Source organism: Anarhichas minor, unplaced genomic scaffold (assembly GCF_050575085.1).
Source record: "Anarhichas minor isolate MPS153535 unplaced genomic scaffold, ASM5057508v1 ptg000071l, whole genome shotgun sequence".
Taxonomy (NCBI): Eukaryota; Metazoa; Chordata; class Actinopteri; order Perciformes; family Anarhichadidae; genus Anarhichas; species Anarhichas minor.
In genome coordinates this window covers 1902511-1918429 of record NW_027466517.1, presented here as the reverse complement: position 1 = coordinate 1918429, position 15919 = coordinate 1902511, and the positions used below count along the sequence as shown (strand labels likewise).

The 15919-nt window shown below is 41.2% G+C and overlaps 2 protein-coding genes across 7 annotated transcripts; both read left to right on the top strand.

The window, feature by feature from the left end:
* The first annotated feature begins 126 nt into the window (after nucleotides 1-126).
* Nucleotides 127-9085, top strand: sgta (small glutamine rich tetratricopeptide repeat co-chaperone alpha). Of its 2 annotated transcripts, none has more exons than XM_076079124.1 (12): nucleotides 127-286; nucleotides 1323-1464; nucleotides 2329-2432; nucleotides 2601-2703; nucleotides 2851-2950; nucleotides 4016-4120; nucleotides 4638-4773; nucleotides 4932-4994; nucleotides 6512-6549; nucleotides 6637-6957; nucleotides 7075-7198; nucleotides 8160-9085. In XM_076079124.1, the coding sequence occupies exons 2-11, from the start codon at nucleotides 1365-1367 to the stop codon at nucleotides 7184-7186; spliced, it is 1182 nt and encodes a 393-aa protein (XP_075935239.1). In that variant the 5' UTR covers nucleotides 127-286; nucleotides 1323-1364; the 3' UTR covers nucleotides 7187-7198; nucleotides 8160-9085. The 2 variants fall into 2 exon arrangements, with proteins under 2 accessions (XP_075935239.1, XP_075935238.1); XM_076079123.1 differs by having other exon boundaries at nucleotides 2329-2444.
* Nucleotides 9086-9862: 777 nt separating this feature from the next.
* LOC142935108 (zinc transporter ZIP3-like) lies at nucleotides 9863-14335 on the top strand. 5 transcript variants are annotated; one of them, XM_076079240.1, is made up of 3 exons: nucleotides 9863-9925; nucleotides 11412-11693; nucleotides 12042-14335. In XM_076079240.1, the coding sequence occupies exons 2-3, from the start codon at nucleotides 11487-11489 to the stop codon at nucleotides 12789-12791; spliced, it is 957 nt and encodes a 318-aa protein (XP_075935355.1). In that variant the 5' UTR covers nucleotides 9863-9925; nucleotides 11412-11486; the 3' UTR covers nucleotides 12792-14335. The 5 variants fall into 5 exon arrangements, with proteins under 5 accessions (XP_075935355.1, XP_075935357.1, XP_075935356.1 ...); XM_076079242.1 differs by having other exon boundaries at nucleotides 9890-9925; nucleotides 11409-11693; XM_076079241.1 differs by lacking the exon at nucleotides 9863-9925 and adding an exon at nucleotides 10279-10414.
* Nucleotides 14336-15919: the final 1584 nt, after the last annotated feature.

Below are 15919 nucleotides of genomic sequence, written 5' to 3'. Positions count from 1 at the left end.
AGCATTTTACAATGTATTTTATATATATATATATACTGTATGAGAAATCTCTTATTCTGAAGGCAAGTTTACCAAACTTCTGCTGTTTTTCCAGTTGGTTTTACTGGTAACTTTATACCGGAAACCAGCTACACGAGCCACCACACCGGCGCTTACGCATGACGACGTAACTCCGCGTCAAGCTAATTAGCTAGCTGAATGACGGCTACGATTACGCGAAGGAGTGGAGCTAACGTCAACTTATCCGTTACCGGGCTAATCGACAACTGAAACACAGAGACAGCTGGTAGGAAAATGCAGTACTGTGCCCTCGTATTAGATGAAGCAACAATACATGTTTCTTATACCACAGCACCGTTGCAGTCAACGGAATGGGATCAGCTAGCTCGCTAGCGGTTAGCATCGTGCAGATGTAGTTTAACGCTATGCATCACGTCACGCCAAGCCCCTTTTAAAACTCTGGCAATATAACATGGCCTTGCTTCTTGAAACTGCATGCCTTCTGGAATAAAAGTTGAGACATGTAATTGAACTTTCAAGCAATCTCCAATTCGGCGTACGCTATATATCACCGCCAATTAACACTTAGCGTTAAATACATTCTGTTCCGACTTTTAGTTTCGGGTTCGCCCATTGTTATCTTAAGAGAAATGAGATGTGTAAGAAATCTGTTGAGCTCTGTTGCTGTCTGATAAGACAACCGTTTGCCGAATTTAAAAGATAAAGGCTTTCGCCCAGACTACGTAATCGCACACCTTTACTGTAATGTCTGCTTCTGATATGTAAAGCAACGTTAAACTGACAGGATTTTGATAAGGGATTCGTATTAACTTTATTTTAAAATCACCGAACGTTAGACAAGCGTTCGCCGTTTTGTTTTTGCTTTTTGTTGCCTTTGATAATTGTAATTAGTTCAAGTTCAGAATGACCTCGCAGCTGTGGTATAACATGTCTCACAGCCAGCTAGCGTTAAACGTCTACTTAGCGTTACTATCGGTTGTTACTTGTGAAGTACAATGTGCAGTTAGTAAATTGTAGTAGAGGGAGGGGATGAGGGGATGAAAAACTAATTTAAAAAGTCACTAAAGCTGTTAGAAAAATGTAGTGAAGTCGAAAGTAAAGTACGAGTACCTCAAATGTACAACTTGAGTAATTGTACTGAGTTACATTCTACCACTGGAAGGGGGTACATCTAATTTGATACAAAGTTTATAAATAACAAGTAACGATGTGTTTTTCATCTGCGTGACAATTACTGACACGATAACTTTGCTAGCCAGCTGGATTTCCTTCATCTTGTTGCTGCTGTTTTGACGTTACAGGGTCTCTCTCCGTCAGTGACCACAGTCTGAGCCTCCGCCGCCATGACAGACAACAAGCGACTCGCCTTCTCCATCCTCCAGTTCCTCCATGACCAGCTCCAGTCAGGGGATCTGACCTCAGGCGCCCAGGAGAGTCTGGAAGGTGAGTCCTCCACGTGGTAGAATATGTATCTAAAAATCAGCAGCATGTGTCATATTGTGGAATTATCACTATAATCTGTCAGAGTAAGATCTTAAATGATTGATTCAGGATTGTGGTCAACTAAAACCAATGCAAGCAGAAGAACTAAAGATAAGAAAGTCGATGAGGCTCATGAAGAATATTTTGTATGTTTATCCTAAATCCATCTTTTTTCTGTGAGGTTTATCCACAGAGTCCAATTCCCCGAACTCTCTTAACTGAACAAATGTGTCATTAATCGCTTGTTTCCACATGAAGAATGCCACCTGTTCACAAATAGGTCTTCCTGTTGCTGAGATTTCGTCATTAGAATAATTGACTCAGTGTTAAGAGTGAGACATCGTCTTCGCTCATCATTCTCTTTCCATTAAATTCTCCCAATTATACTTTCATTCATGGATCAATAGTCTAAACTGATCATCTTGATATTTTTGAATCAGGACCGCAAGTATTAAGTAGCTTGTGGAAAAATAAGTTTAGTATCTACAGCTGTAATTCCAATGTGTCAGAAACATATTCAATCGTCCTTTAGGTAAATATACAAATAATGTCAGACTATATCAGCAGATAATCAATATTAAAGGACTTGAATCAGGACATTCATACCTTTGATATAAATTGTTTCCCATCTGCCCCCAGATTCAACTGTTATTTTGCTGCCAAAGAAACCCAGATATGTATAATGTGAAATGAAGGCAAACTAATGGAGATGTAGCTACCGAGTGTTATGGTATTAGTACTCGATGAATGACTGTGACATTTCTCTTTGTTGGACTCGTCATAGTTCCCTCAGTGTGTTTACAAAGTGAGTTTGTTGTCCTGCAGTTGCGGTTCAGTGTTTGGAGACAGCGTTTGAAATCTCGACCGACGACCAGAGCCTTGCTGTCCCCATGACGTTACCAGAGATCTTCGCCTCAGCCACAGACAAAGTAAACAAGCCTGTGAGACTTCGACGTGAAATATAACGATATGTTTATCAGGACAGCTGTAGGCCGTTTTCAAGGTGTTTTATGTGACATTTTATGTGGACACAATGAAGTAATTTGAACCGGGGATGTCTGACTTACACTGTTTGTTTTTGTGTCTGTTTGTTTCAGCTTCCAGTCGAGTCGCAAATCAACAACAACTCCGCTCCTCCACAACCTCTGAACTCCCTCACTGAGGATCAGAGAGACGAGGCAGAGACGCTCAAAACTGATGGTGAGACGAGGAGGAAGCTCTTCTTCACGGCTTTCCTCAGACGTCTGCCACAAAGATGATTAGTGTCTCTAGTGTGGCTGCTGTTGCTTTGGGTTTTCGTTCCGGGTTTTATTTGTCAGTAATGAGGTGATATCTTTTGATCCGCAGGTAACGACCAAATGAAAGTGGAGAACTTTGCAGCTGCTGTTGAGTTTTACTCAAAGGCCATTGCCATCAACCCTCAGAACGCCGTCTATCACTGCAACAGGTCAGTCAAATGCTTCAATTTAAGGTGTTTAAATGTTTACACCGAACCCCTGCACCCTGTGTTCTCTTGAACAGTTTGTCCTTTTTTTCTTTTGTTGCTAGTTTTAGCACCTCTGGCAACAACAGCGGCTACGTCGTATTATTTAAAACCAATAAAAGTGCGAACACCAGACACTGCTCATCTCTGGTCCAGTGCATCTCCAGTTTCTCTTTCTTTATCCTCCATCTCTCCTTTCTGCTCTTGAACGTGCAGCAGTGCTCCCAGCGCTTACCCAGCATGCCGTTTGGCAGTATAAATGTACAATTGTTAGTTTTAGAAATTGTTTATGTGTCACAAATTGATGTGTGCCGTGGTGTTTTACCCTGTTCAAGAGAGTTAGTTGTTGTGTGATAACCATGAGTGAGAAGGGTTACTTCTCCATTCACATAAAGACTTCCCCGGCCGTGGTGCTCTCAGTATGCCGATACATACTACTAAGCCCCAAAAAATAGTATTCAAGTCAGTCCTAGTTTTCAGGCAAATATTTTTACTCTAAAACCAACCGTCATTTCTACCAGTGTTGAACTCTGGGTTACTGAGAGTTGCCTCTTAGACTTCCACTTGCAGTCATCCAACAGCATCGTCCCCCTGCAGCTCCTCTTAATGTCACCTGGAAGCTTTGTTTGTACGGTAATCCAAGGCGGCAAATATAACTCAGGATAGTTCAACCTCAGCTGCCTCACTATAGAGAAGAATCCGTAAACACATCTGGATAAGATAAGGAAGGTTAGAGTGGAGGTGTGTGTGTTGAGTCAAGAGGAAGAAGAGAATAATGAAAGAGATCATCACATTTACAATCCACTGAAGTGTTTTCACTGTGTATTTACACTTGAATTAAGTGTTTCTATATCTATATGACGTTTTTTTAATCTTTGTTTCAAACTGTAGCCAAACTGGTTCCTGTATTTCCCTCAGTTCAGTTATAGCAAACTGAACTCAAAGTTGAGGCGTATTGTTTTCTTCTCTGTGTGTGTGTGTGTGTGTGTGTGTGTGTGTGTGTGTGTGTGTGTGTGCGCGCGCGCACAGGGCCGCAGCTTACAGTAAACTAGGGAACTATGCCGGAGCGGTGCAGGACTGTGAACAGGCCATCAGCATCGACCCAAACTACAGCAAAGCCTACGGGAGGATGGGGTAAGAAAAGCAGCCCGTTCTCAAACTCTCTTTTCGAAGCTTACTTCCTCAGTTAGCTCTAAATCTCCTTCTGTCCTCTAGCAGCCGTAAAAGTGTACAAGATAATTGCTGATTCTGTGCAATAAGCCTCGTCTATACTCGCACAAGGCACATATTAAATGCACTATAATGAAACGAAGGTCGAGGGGTTTAATATCCTGTAAACAGTTTGATTCGGCTGGCAAAATATTTTCAATTAAAGATTTCTACGATTTCCTCCTACAAAAGTTCAGAGGTGCACAACCAGTCGCTGTGACAGATCTCAGAGCATTAACGCTTTACGCACAATGAGGGAGGATTGTCCCTTCGCACCGGGGACACTATGGCGAGCATAAACCAGGCTTTGAAAATGAACTTTGTCAGAAGACATCCCACTGAGGCGTTTTCAACGTAGAGCATCAGAAGTAAAGGATGAATAGATTCTTATTTTCAAGAGTTGAGTGTCCTGATGTGTGTCTGTTGTGTCGCTGTGTTTCAGTTTGGCTCTGGCCAGCCTCAACAAACACACAGAAGCAGCAACTTACTATAAGAAAGCTCTGGAGCTCGACCCCGACAACGACACGTACAGAACCAACCTGAAGATCGCAGAGGAGAAGATGGAAACGTCCAGTCCAGTAAGAACAGAGGAGAAGAAGACGGCTTTTCTAAACCAGCGATGCTGTGATGAGTCTGTGCTTATCTCTCTCTCTCTCTCTCTCTCTCTCTCTCTCTCTCTCTCTGTCTCTGTCTCTGTCTCTGTCTCTGTCTCTCTCTCTCTCTCTCTCTCTCTCAGACAGCAGGGATGGGTGGAGTAGATCTGGCCGGTCTGCTCAGTAACCCCGGCTTCATGAACATGGTGAGAGCTCACACTCTGTTTCTCTTCTACTGTCACCATTATTGAAGATAATACACTCAGCAGAGATGGGAGGTGTTATAAGAGAGCACAACACATACATCAGTGCTAAGGTGAGATCAGAGAAACCTCTTATTGATCTCTAGACCGGAAATTTGCTTGTTGCAGCAGCACAAAGACAGAAATACGTGCCGATACTAGGGAAGTCAAATTAATAATAATAGTAATAATAATAGCTAGATACAGCTAGTGCGGGTGGTTTTTGCCTGTTTGAACCATGGATGTATAAAGAGAACTGGATACAGCGTCGGAGGCGGTGCCCCGTCCAAGTGAAAAAGCAAAATATAGTTTGACTTCTGAGTAAAGAATTTAGTTGCAAATACCCTGAACCTTTGGCGATCTTCTGCATAGATGGGCCCATAGTGCATGTGCACTAGCGTTTCCTTTAACCCCGCCTCCCAGCCCTCAGTCCAGCCTCTTTCTCATTCACATGAACAGAGGAAGACAAATAACTGTGGATTTGGCTACTAGTGCACTTTAAACTTACACCACCCTAATGATTTAAATAAGGGATATTATAAGTGTTCGTACTAAGAAGTTGTTTTACCCAAAGAAAATATATTTTTAAAAGTATCCCGAGATACAGAGGTCTCTTTCCTAATTTAAGTCAATGGGAAAGAGTCTTTTTGGACCCTAATGGCGTCACTTGGCGGACCTGGTAGTTGTAATTCCACCATTTGGAATCTACAATTTGCTTTAAAACCAAGCGCTCTTCCTGGGGTCTTGGTCCGAGCACATCCAACATTGTCTAACTGCACGGACACAGATGGGTGTAAACTATGCGGCAGACATGCGTTTTTGAGACACTGCCTTCCACAGTTTGGGATAATGTCAGTCTGAATAGAAGAGATCCAAAAGTTACCATGTCACAATTCCCTGTCAGCTCACGTCCTGCGTCTTTAATACACCAAAGTAGTAGGAACATAATGTCTAATTATAAAGCGAGGAAGGACTTCCTGTCCTTCGCATATATCAAGAACCGTCACTCATGGTGGGTGTGTTGCTGGGGAGCCCAAGGGAGTACCGTGTCGGATGGGATGCAATTTAAGACACATGACATGTTCAGTATAAATAAACTAGAACGGCTCTCTGTGCAGCTGCAGCGGATAATTTAATTCTTAGCCAAGTCTAATATTTACTGTTAAAATAATTTTTTCAACTAGTAACAACAACAACAACAAGCACGTCTTTATAACTGAATATTAGGGTTTAAACAAAAAAAAACATCAAGGCTGTTGTATTGATTTTTCTCTTGTGCGCCAGTGTGTTTGGGTCTAAATGATTAGAAAGGCCTCATTATAATGTTGTGTAAACACTCAGGAGTGTGAAGTTAGAGAAGCTTGTGACTGGAGGTCTACTGCTTCTCTGAGTGTCTTATTCTGCTGCACATCCTGTTTGACCTCTGCTCAGTGAGCCATTATGAAGTTTTATTGAATATCTAAACATCTGTCTCCCTGCAGGCATCCTCTCTGATGACCAATCCTCAGGTTCAGCAGCTGTAAGTTGATTTTAAGGTTTTCTCGGCCAATTTCTTCCTCTCTGGTGTTTTTTGAGGGCAACTTCCTGTCTTCTCTCTCTTTCTTAGGATGTCGGGGATGATGTCAGGATCATACGGCGGGATGCCAGGAGGAGCAGGTGGAGGACTAGGAGGACTGGGAGGACTGGGAGGACTGGGAGGAGGACTAGGCGGAGGACTAGGCGGAGGGCAAGGAGGAGGACAAGGAGGAGGGCAAGGAGGAGGGCAAGGAGGAGGACAAGGAGGAGGACAAGGAGGAGGACAAGGAGGAGGACAAGGAGGAGGACAAGGAGGAGGACAAGGAGGAGGACAAGGAGGAGGACAAGGAGGAACTGCAGCGCCCCCAGGAGCTGCTGCTGGAACTGGAGATTTATCTGGACTGATCCAGGCGTAAGTACCTCAGCAGAGGGATCATACTGATGTTCATCTGAGTCAAGGACTGTCGGGTGGATAATGAATACACTGTCGGGAGGTTGATGATGTCCCGTTTGCTGTTTGTTTTTGCAGGGGTCAGCAGTTTGCTCAGCAGATGCAGCAGCAGAACCCCGAACTCATCGAACAGCTGAGGAGTCAAATCCGCAACCGAACGCCCAGCGCTGGAAGCGAGGATCAGCCATGACACTCAGATAAAGTAAACGTTCAACTTCTTTTTTTTCTCCCCGGAGGGCAGTGGGTTTTTACAGCAAGGCATATAACAAGATAAACATGCTGTACAGTAAGGGGGGGACAACAGTAGTCGCAGGTGTTTCTCAAAGCACTTGAGCTGTAGGTATTCAGACTGCACACTGCAGACTTTAGCTACAGGGAGGGCGGGGGCTGTCATGAAGCTGGTGGGAACACTGTCCTGTGATATGTTGAACATGTCAGCTGGTTGGGATGTTTTCTTAATACAAGCCCAGCTGCTTTACTCATCATTTCCTCCAGTGAAGTACAAGTACCTCAAAAAGTTCTTGTAGTAAATGTGTGATACGTAGGCGTGAATAACCAGTGACAATGAATGAGTAATTAAGTGGTGTGCTCTAAATGTCTCAGAGAAAAACTCATGATGAAGCAATATAAGTAGAGGTTATAAATGTTAATCTTTCTCTCAATAAAGGTAAAGGAAGACAACAGATCATTTAGCTCCATGAATAAAAAGGCGATCTGCTTCATTTACTGTGATTCATGAATAGATGTCTTTCTAAAAAGATGAGATATTTCCAAATTCATCCCATTTTAACTCGAGCAAATAGACCGGCGTTGGCTGATATTATCTTATTGCAGATTTATTGTTATGAGTATATATGAGACCTGATTTTTGCAGTCATTAGAAATGGCTTCAAGTTATACTGACAAGTTGATTTTTACACTGTATGTCTCCCATATCCTGGTCAAGAGCCACATGTTCATTATCATCTAATAGAAATAAATTGTATTGACCAGCATCAGACCATACTTGATCCTGTATTGTTCACTTCCTCCAGGTGGTTTGGTTTCTTCATTTGTGAAAAGAGCAGATTTCCCAGCGCGCTCACCTCCCCCTGCTGTTTGCTCTTGTTTTAGACTTTTATTTTGGCAGGTGATTAACATGTCGCATCCTGTCTCTGTTTCAGGTTGGACAGGTTTGCTTGTGGATGAAAAGCTGATATGGATCATTTATAACTCGAAGGACTAAAAGGAAGTTTTTGTTTTTTTGTTTTCCCCCACTGAATAATTCCTGCACGAGAGAACGAGGAGCTCCAACCGCTTCATTCAGGAGCCACGTCACCAAAAAACACCCACTTCCCGCAGCTCTGTGGTTTTTATGAAGAACATTTAACACTGTGGTATCAAACACAGATTAATTATAATAAAGAAATAATGCTCTAATGGGAACATGGATATTAAAACAACAGAGTTTAATACCAAAAGCTTGAAATTTCTTCTTAAAACTACTGTGTGTGTGTGTGTGTGTGTGTGTGTGTGTGTGTGTGTGTGTGTGTGTGTGTGTGTGTGTGTGTGTGTGTGTGTGTGTGTGTGTGTGTGTGTGTGTGTGTGTGTGTGTGTGTGTGTGTGTGTGTGTGTGTGTGTGTGGCAGGTTGAGTTGTAAGGAGACTGCAGAGAGCTGTTGAAAACAGTCTTGACTATTAAAAAGAGCATTTCAACATTTTACACTCTCCAGTCTGACGATTCACTTTGGAACCAAACGATGAAATAGCCCAACAGTGTCCCTAACTCCCATGCAAGTGGTCCCCAACCTGTTTTCCTTGCGACTCCTTATATATGAGGCAGTATCTCTAAAAAGGATTCACATAAATAAGAAGGGGATGTTTTACTGGGAGCATGTTGACATGTACAAAGTGACGAGAAGCTCCAACATAGGTTCATGTCTGAGGTGTCACAAGTAAACATTAAGGCTGTAGAGATCACCTAAATTGCTCTAAAGGTCAAAGTATGTGAGTCTTTTTATGCACCCGGTTTTCTTTTTTTTACCAGAGCAACTCCTGTCTGTGAAGAGTGAAATTAACTTGTGGATGTATATAAACTTATTGATAATTGACATGAAAATACTATTCATTTAAGATGCATATGCTGACGCAGATCTTTCACCATGGAAGATGTGATGATGGCAATGCTGTCATAAGTGTCAAACTTGTGTATTTTGTAAAATTATTTTAAAACAAAATGCATAAAACATTGAAGTTGAAATACAGAAATAAAAAAATTAAAATGAAGTAGAAAAAGAATAACTGACATTAATATTGAAAAGGTCTAAGTTCATGTTTGACTCATGATCATATTATTACAGGCTCCATAACAGAACTAATCCATATTACAGAAAGGGATAGATCATCAAAAAAATAGTTTTATTTCAGGTTCTATTGACTGTACAACTTCCTGTTTGATTTTTTTTTTTTCAGCTAGGTGGCCAATAATACCTCAGCTTGTATTTAACATCTGCTTTACTCCTACATTTATCGGACAGGGTTAGTTACTTCACTTCTGATTATTTTGCACACAAAACGTGAAGAGTTTATAAGATACAATATGTTTTTACGAATTGAACAACCCAACAATTTATAGAAGTAAAACTGTAACAATTAGTCTATTATGTAATTAGTCGATGGACATACAATTAAGTATCACCTATTCTGATAGTTTAAGAATATACATACTACTTTTACTTAAGGGGCATTTTTTTATGTAGGACTTTTACTTGTTACAGGTTATTTCTAAAGTGTGGTATTAGTACTATTACTTAGGTAAAGGATCTGAATACACTGTAAAATCAGTTCCTAGAGTGCGCCATTCATATTTCCACCACTCAGCGCCCAGAGGACGCGTGACGTCAATGCGGAAGTACTTCCATACACCTGCTGGAGAGGAGACGGTCGGAGAGGTAAACACGGTGACGTTGACTAATGTTTTGGAGTTTAAAATGTGTATGTTAAGATGGAGTCGCTGCTTCGACAAAAACAATGCATACGTAAACAGCGTCTTTCTTTTATAACCGTAGTTTTCAGGTGGTAGCTAGCATATTTAGCTGCCTGGGGGGGGCTAACGATAGCTAGCTTATTATTGACAACTCCGTCAAGCTAGCAGCTGTTAGCCGGATCACGAGCGGAATGGCTCGAGTTTGTCTCCAACGAAAACAAGTAAAATGTATCAGAATAACTGAAGAAGTCAAATACATGTTAAGTTATTGTATCATATAAGAGTGAAGCTATAACTACAAGAGACGTGTAAAAAATAATATAGTTATGAGTTATGATGCACGGTGACGTTTTACTTTGAAGTTCCTCACCGGAAGCGGAGTTGATGTCGGGTTGCTACGTCGTTTGTCACCTGCTAGCCGGTAGATACACGGTCAAAAACAGTCCAACAACCGGTTCGTGAGTTTATCTTGGCATGGATGTAATGTTACGTTATTATTATACAATTTACAGTGTTTAAGTAGGCGGATGAGTTTAATGAGTGTAGCTAACGTTACCGGTGTGCAGTGGTGGAAGTAGTAACTGCTCTGATCCTCATTACTTCACACAACACTGTGAAAATACACTACTACAAGTTGAAAGTCCTGAATTGAAAACGTTACTAAAGTAAAAGTATGTATAAACAGGAGATTGTATTTAAAGCATATATAAGTAGATACAATATATATATATGAATTTTATATTATTATATCATAAGATTGTTATTTATTATTATATCATAAGATTGTTGTTTGTTATGCATTAACGCTGATGTAGCGTTAAAAGCAGGATTTTACTGAAGTGGAGCTCATTTTGAACTATTAACCAGCGTTAATGATTATTTTCATTATAGATTAATCTGCTGATTATTTTCTCCATTAATCGTTTGTTTTATATAAATAGTATGTCTTGTGTGCAGAAATCATAAATTTAAACGAGTAAGTAAAGCTCTCGGATACATTCGGTGCAATAAAAAGTACAATATTTCCCTCTGACATACAGTGGTGTAGAAATAGTAAGTGGCATGAAAAGAAAATACTAGACTTAAAGTACCTCACATTTGACCTTAAGAACAGTACTTGAGTAAATGTACTTAGTTAAATTCCCCCACTGTACTTGAAGCTAAAAACCTTCAGGACTTTACTAATAATTTACTAATTAATTTTGACAATATTGTTGAGGTGGGCGAGCTAGAGCAACAACAATGAATAAAGTACAAGTACCTCAAGTTGTGCTTAAGTACAGAACAATACAGGAGTAAACGTATCTCATTGCTTTCAACCACTACACAATAGATTTCTCTGTTGATGAAAATTTGTGTTGCCAAAGGCCAAATCTTGGCTGACTGACTGGCACTTCCTTGTTCACTAGTGTCTCACACTCAGCTCACGATGTCTCTGTCTGCCCCAGTAGAACCAGCAGGGATGTCCCAGCAGCACTAGTGGAGTGGAGGTGTTTGGGATGAGGCTGTAGTGTTTGAACTTAAGGATGGAGATCCTGGTGGCCAAGCTGCTTGGCCTGCTGGGATTGTTCGGCCTCATGCTGGCAGGTGTACTGGTCCCGGTGCGCCTCCTGCTAGCCGACTACGACAAGGCGCACAGATACAGGAGATCTCTGTCTCTGTGTAACTCGTTCGGAGGAGGCGTGTTCCTTGCAACATGCTTCAACGCTCTGCTGCCAACCGTCAGAGACAAGGTAACACAGAAACACTCACATTTAAGTATTATTATGCCACAGCATCAGCGGTCTCCCTGACTTCAGACTGTATCGGTGGCCGATCAATACTTAATAATCATGTATTTGGACTGCTTGCCTTGAAATTTTGAGTTCATTATGTGTGTTGGTGTGAGCTAAACACATTATTGATAAAAAGTGAAGACAGGAGATAGTTTATCCTAAGAGCAACAAAACTACACAACAGATTCAATAAGTGATAAGAAATCAGAAAGAGATTCAACAGAATTTCGATTTGAAACTTGATTCAGAACCAATAAAATGCTGTCTGATCGATCAGCTGGATGAGTGTGTGTTGATGCTCCTCAGGTGGCCGACGTGTTCCAGCAGCTGAAGATCAGCAGCGACTATCCTCTGGCAGAGACGATGATGATGCTTGGCTTCTTCCTCACCGTGTTCGTGGAGCAGGCCATTCTCACTTTCAGGAAGGAGAAACCATCTTTCATCGACCTGGAGACGTTTAACGCAGGCGGCTCTGAGGCTGGAAGCGACTCGGAGTACGAGACGCCCTTCATCGCCTCTGCGCGGGGCTCACCGAGAGACGGCGGCGGTCACCGTTCCCACGGACACAACCACGGACACTTCAGCCCCGCCGAGCTGGCGGGGGCGGGGCCTCTGCGGCTGGCCAGCCTGGTCCTGGCTCTGTCGGCTCACTCGGTGTTCGAGGGCCTGGCACTCGGCCTGCAGGAGGACGGAGCCAAGTTGGGCAGCCTCCTCCTGGGCGTGGCCGTGCACGAGACGTTGGCCGCCGTGGCGCTCGGGGTGAGCGTGGCCAAGGCGTCGCTCGCCATGAAGGACGCCGCCAAGCTGGGTGTCACGGTCAGCCTAATGATCCCTCTGGGGATAGTGGTGGGGATGGGCATCGAGTCAACTCAGACGCTGGCGGGCAGCATGGTGTCCGTGGTGCTGCAGGGACTCGCCGCCGGCACCTTCCTGTTCGTCACCTTCTTTGAGATTCTGTCCCGAGAGCTGGACGACAAACGGGACCGCCTGTTAAAAGTGCTCTTCCTCATCCTCGGCTACACCGTGCTCGCCGCACTCGTCTTCATTAAGTGGTGACACGCAGGAAGTGCTCTGACACACACGGCAATACCAAAGGAAAGCTCATAACTCCATAGAGGCAGAAGAGTTCAGCTGTGAGACAAACCATTTATTCTCCTCAGCTGTGTCTGTGATGGAAACAGATTAAACAGAAATAAAAGAAATTAAACTGAAAGAGTAATGTAACACTCCCCCCCCCCCCCCCCCCTCAAGAGAAATGTTCCAGTGGTTTAACTTCTCACGTTGCAGCAGTGATGCACGGCTGTACTCCAGGACGCTGTGACATCACTGCTGGGTGTGGCTACAGGTATAGACTTTACACCAGAGAGGGCAGCAAAGCTACTTGCCACATCTCATTGTGTGTACACCCCCTAGCCAGCTGAGACCAAAAGGAGCTTTTGTAATATATCCTCAATAACTTTTTATTCATTTTAATAACTATTAATATTATTTTAAAAAACAAAAAATGTTTGCTATTTTTTACTACATTTACTGTGATTTTCATTTGGATGTTAACGTATTTTTCTATTTTTAATCTCTGGTGATAAGTTAAAAATTAGAAACTTCATTCAGAATTGTAAAATGTCCATTTGAAGTCCTTAAAATTCCGGCTGAAGCTGCTAAATGGAGCTAAATATACTCTAATAATCAATTATGAATGTGAGACCTTGTCTGTCCAGGAAAGAAATAAGAAGAAAAAACACATTCTGACTTTGAACATTGTAAGGACAAGTGGACTGTTGTCTGTAACGAATAAACATCAAATAATATATTTTATTCAGAAGAAATTAATCTCTTCAAGCTTTTTTTGCACTTTTTCATTTCTTCAATACATCTTTTTTCCCAGTTTCTCCTCATGTCAATACAACTTGTGCAGTGTACAAAATTCTATCACAAGTCAAAGTCCTGCATTCACATTTCACCCGTTTAAAAGTTCAAAAGTATCAGCATTGAACTTTAAAGTGTATTCCATATATTATCGGGTTATAATTATCGATGCATCATATATTCATCACTTTAATGTTGCTGCTGCTAAATGTGGACCTCATTTTAATAACTTTGTATACTGCTATAATAAATAAATCTATAACAATACATCATTTATTAGTTGATCATATTTTGTATTATTAATCTGAATCTGCAAGCTGTTAGTTAAATGTAGTGGACTAAAAAGTACAAAATGTTCCTCTTAGATGTGGTGGAGAATAAAGTGGCATCAAATATAAATACTCAAGTAAAGTATAAGTAGCTTAGGTACAGTACTTGTGTACTTAGTTACTTCCCACTACTACGAAATTCAAAGTCAAAGAAGTTTAGAAGCTTTCATTCTGGTGTTTTGTTACTCTTTAGTTTTAATAAACCTGTTTCTATATGAAGTTGAACTAATCACAGTGCAGCCTTTCAAAGATACTTAACATATCCATGTACGTGTAATCTTTATTTTTATGACTTCATCATTGAATGTGTTCCTATTGTGATCTTGAACACTTTTGTATTTATGATGGTCTGTGACATCTTTGTTTTCTCATGTGTTAAATGAAATTAAAGAGATTACTATCATACTTTTTGTTTGATTGTGCATGTGATGTAAACGGCAGCAGACGCAGAACAACATGATGTCCTGATGAATGTAAGTTTAATATTCACTCTGGTTTTTGACTCTTATCAACTCCATATTGCATTTCATCATCATTGTTTCTCTCCAGATGTTGCTGCTCTGGCGTGGCGTTCGTTGTGAAATATGTCATTTGGACGTTTCCAAGAAGAATGGGACCAAAGACCAGCAGACACTGAACTCAACACTTAAACACATTGTTGAATCACAGGACTGATGAGATCAGACACAAGGTAAGAGGCCAGCTCAAGACACATAAAGCACTTAAATGGAGTTGTATTTACGGCCTCTTCCTATTCATACTGTAACACTGAAAGTTATTTTGGAAACGATAACTAATAATCTAAAAATAATTGCTAAATATGCTTTTTTAAATTTCATTTCCTGGTGTTGTATAACGATATATTCCATTTGCAGTGGTGGAAAGTAACTTAGTATAAATGGAGTATTATGCAGAAGTGCAATTGAGAGGTACTTTACTTTACTTGACTATTTCCATTTTTTGCTGCTTTATACTTCTGTCTCAGATAGAAATATTTGAATTTGTTTAAGAACTTAAGTTACTTTGTGCATTCTGATTAGTCTATAATAATATATTACAATTTATTAGTTGATTATATATTTTATTAAACTACCCAGCGGTATATAAATGATTAAAATGAGCTCCAACTTTACCAGCTGCAACATTAGACTGATGAACACATGAATGCATCAATAGTCATAATCTATTTATATATATATATATATATATATATATGTATGTACATATATTATTAATATTGGAATGCTCAGATCTACTCGTTTGCTTGCTTTCCTTCCAACCGTTTTTCATCTCGTGCATGGATTCGTCTAAGCTGAAAAGCCAATCAGAGTGATGTGATTTCTCTCAGCGCTCCGCCGGCAATCAGACAAAGCCAGAATAGTGCCGACGGTCCGAGTCACAGCGTAAGAATGAGGGCCACAGATGCTCACCGACGGCCCGAGTGTGTCAGACCAGTGTGTTAGTGACACAAGTCACTAACCTTTTTCAATTGTTTACCAGACACATTTTCCCCAAAATACACAAACCTTACATTTATTTACATGAATAACTCTTTACATACTGCCCAAACCTCTTGAAATTAGTTCTGGGAGTCATGAATGGAGGAAGCTAAGCTGCATTCTTCATTATTTCTCATGAAAATTCTAAATATCTTTTAGTTTCGCAAAAGAAATCTTACCGGCCCTAATTTGAGCTCAAAAACCTTCGTCGAGTCCAGCAACTCCGTCTAAACTTGCAGGATCCTCTGACTTCTCAGAAGACATTTTCACCCCATCAGTTCAGCCAAAAAACAAGAAACAACAACCGGACCGGGTCCAGGATGATCCAAAACAAAGGCGTGTGAGGTTGTTCAACCTCTTTAAGCCTCTTACAGTGGCTGTAATTCGGTCTGCAGCGCTGCCGTTGGCTCTGATCATGATGATTTAATCCCTCAGTGGAAAAGGTTAGGTCGTCTTTGGATTTTACAGGATTGTCACCCTGCCAGTTAAA

Bases quoted from the DNA above. Each gene is read 5' to 3' on its own strand.
- sgta (XM_076079123.1), top strand. From the start codon at position 1,365: ATGACAGACAACAAGCGACTCGCCTTCTCCATCCTCCAGTTCCTCCAT. The intron at 6,550-6,636 runs GTAAGTTGATTT...TCTCTTTCTTAG, and splicing joins AATCCTCAGGTTCAGCAGCT to GATGTCGGGGATGATGTCAG. The intron at 6,958-7,074 runs GTAAGTACCTCA...TTGTTTTTGCAG, and splicing joins TTATCTGGACTGATCCAGGC to GGGTCAGCAGTTTGCTCAGC.
- LOC142935108 (XM_076079240.1), top strand. From the start codon at position 11,487: ATGGAGATCCTGGTGGCCAAGCTGCTTGGCCTGCTGGGATTGTTCGGC. The intron at 11,694-12,041 runs GTAACACAGAAA...GATGCTCCTCAG, and splicing joins TGCCAACCGTCAGAGACAAG to GTGGCCGACGTGTTCCAGCA.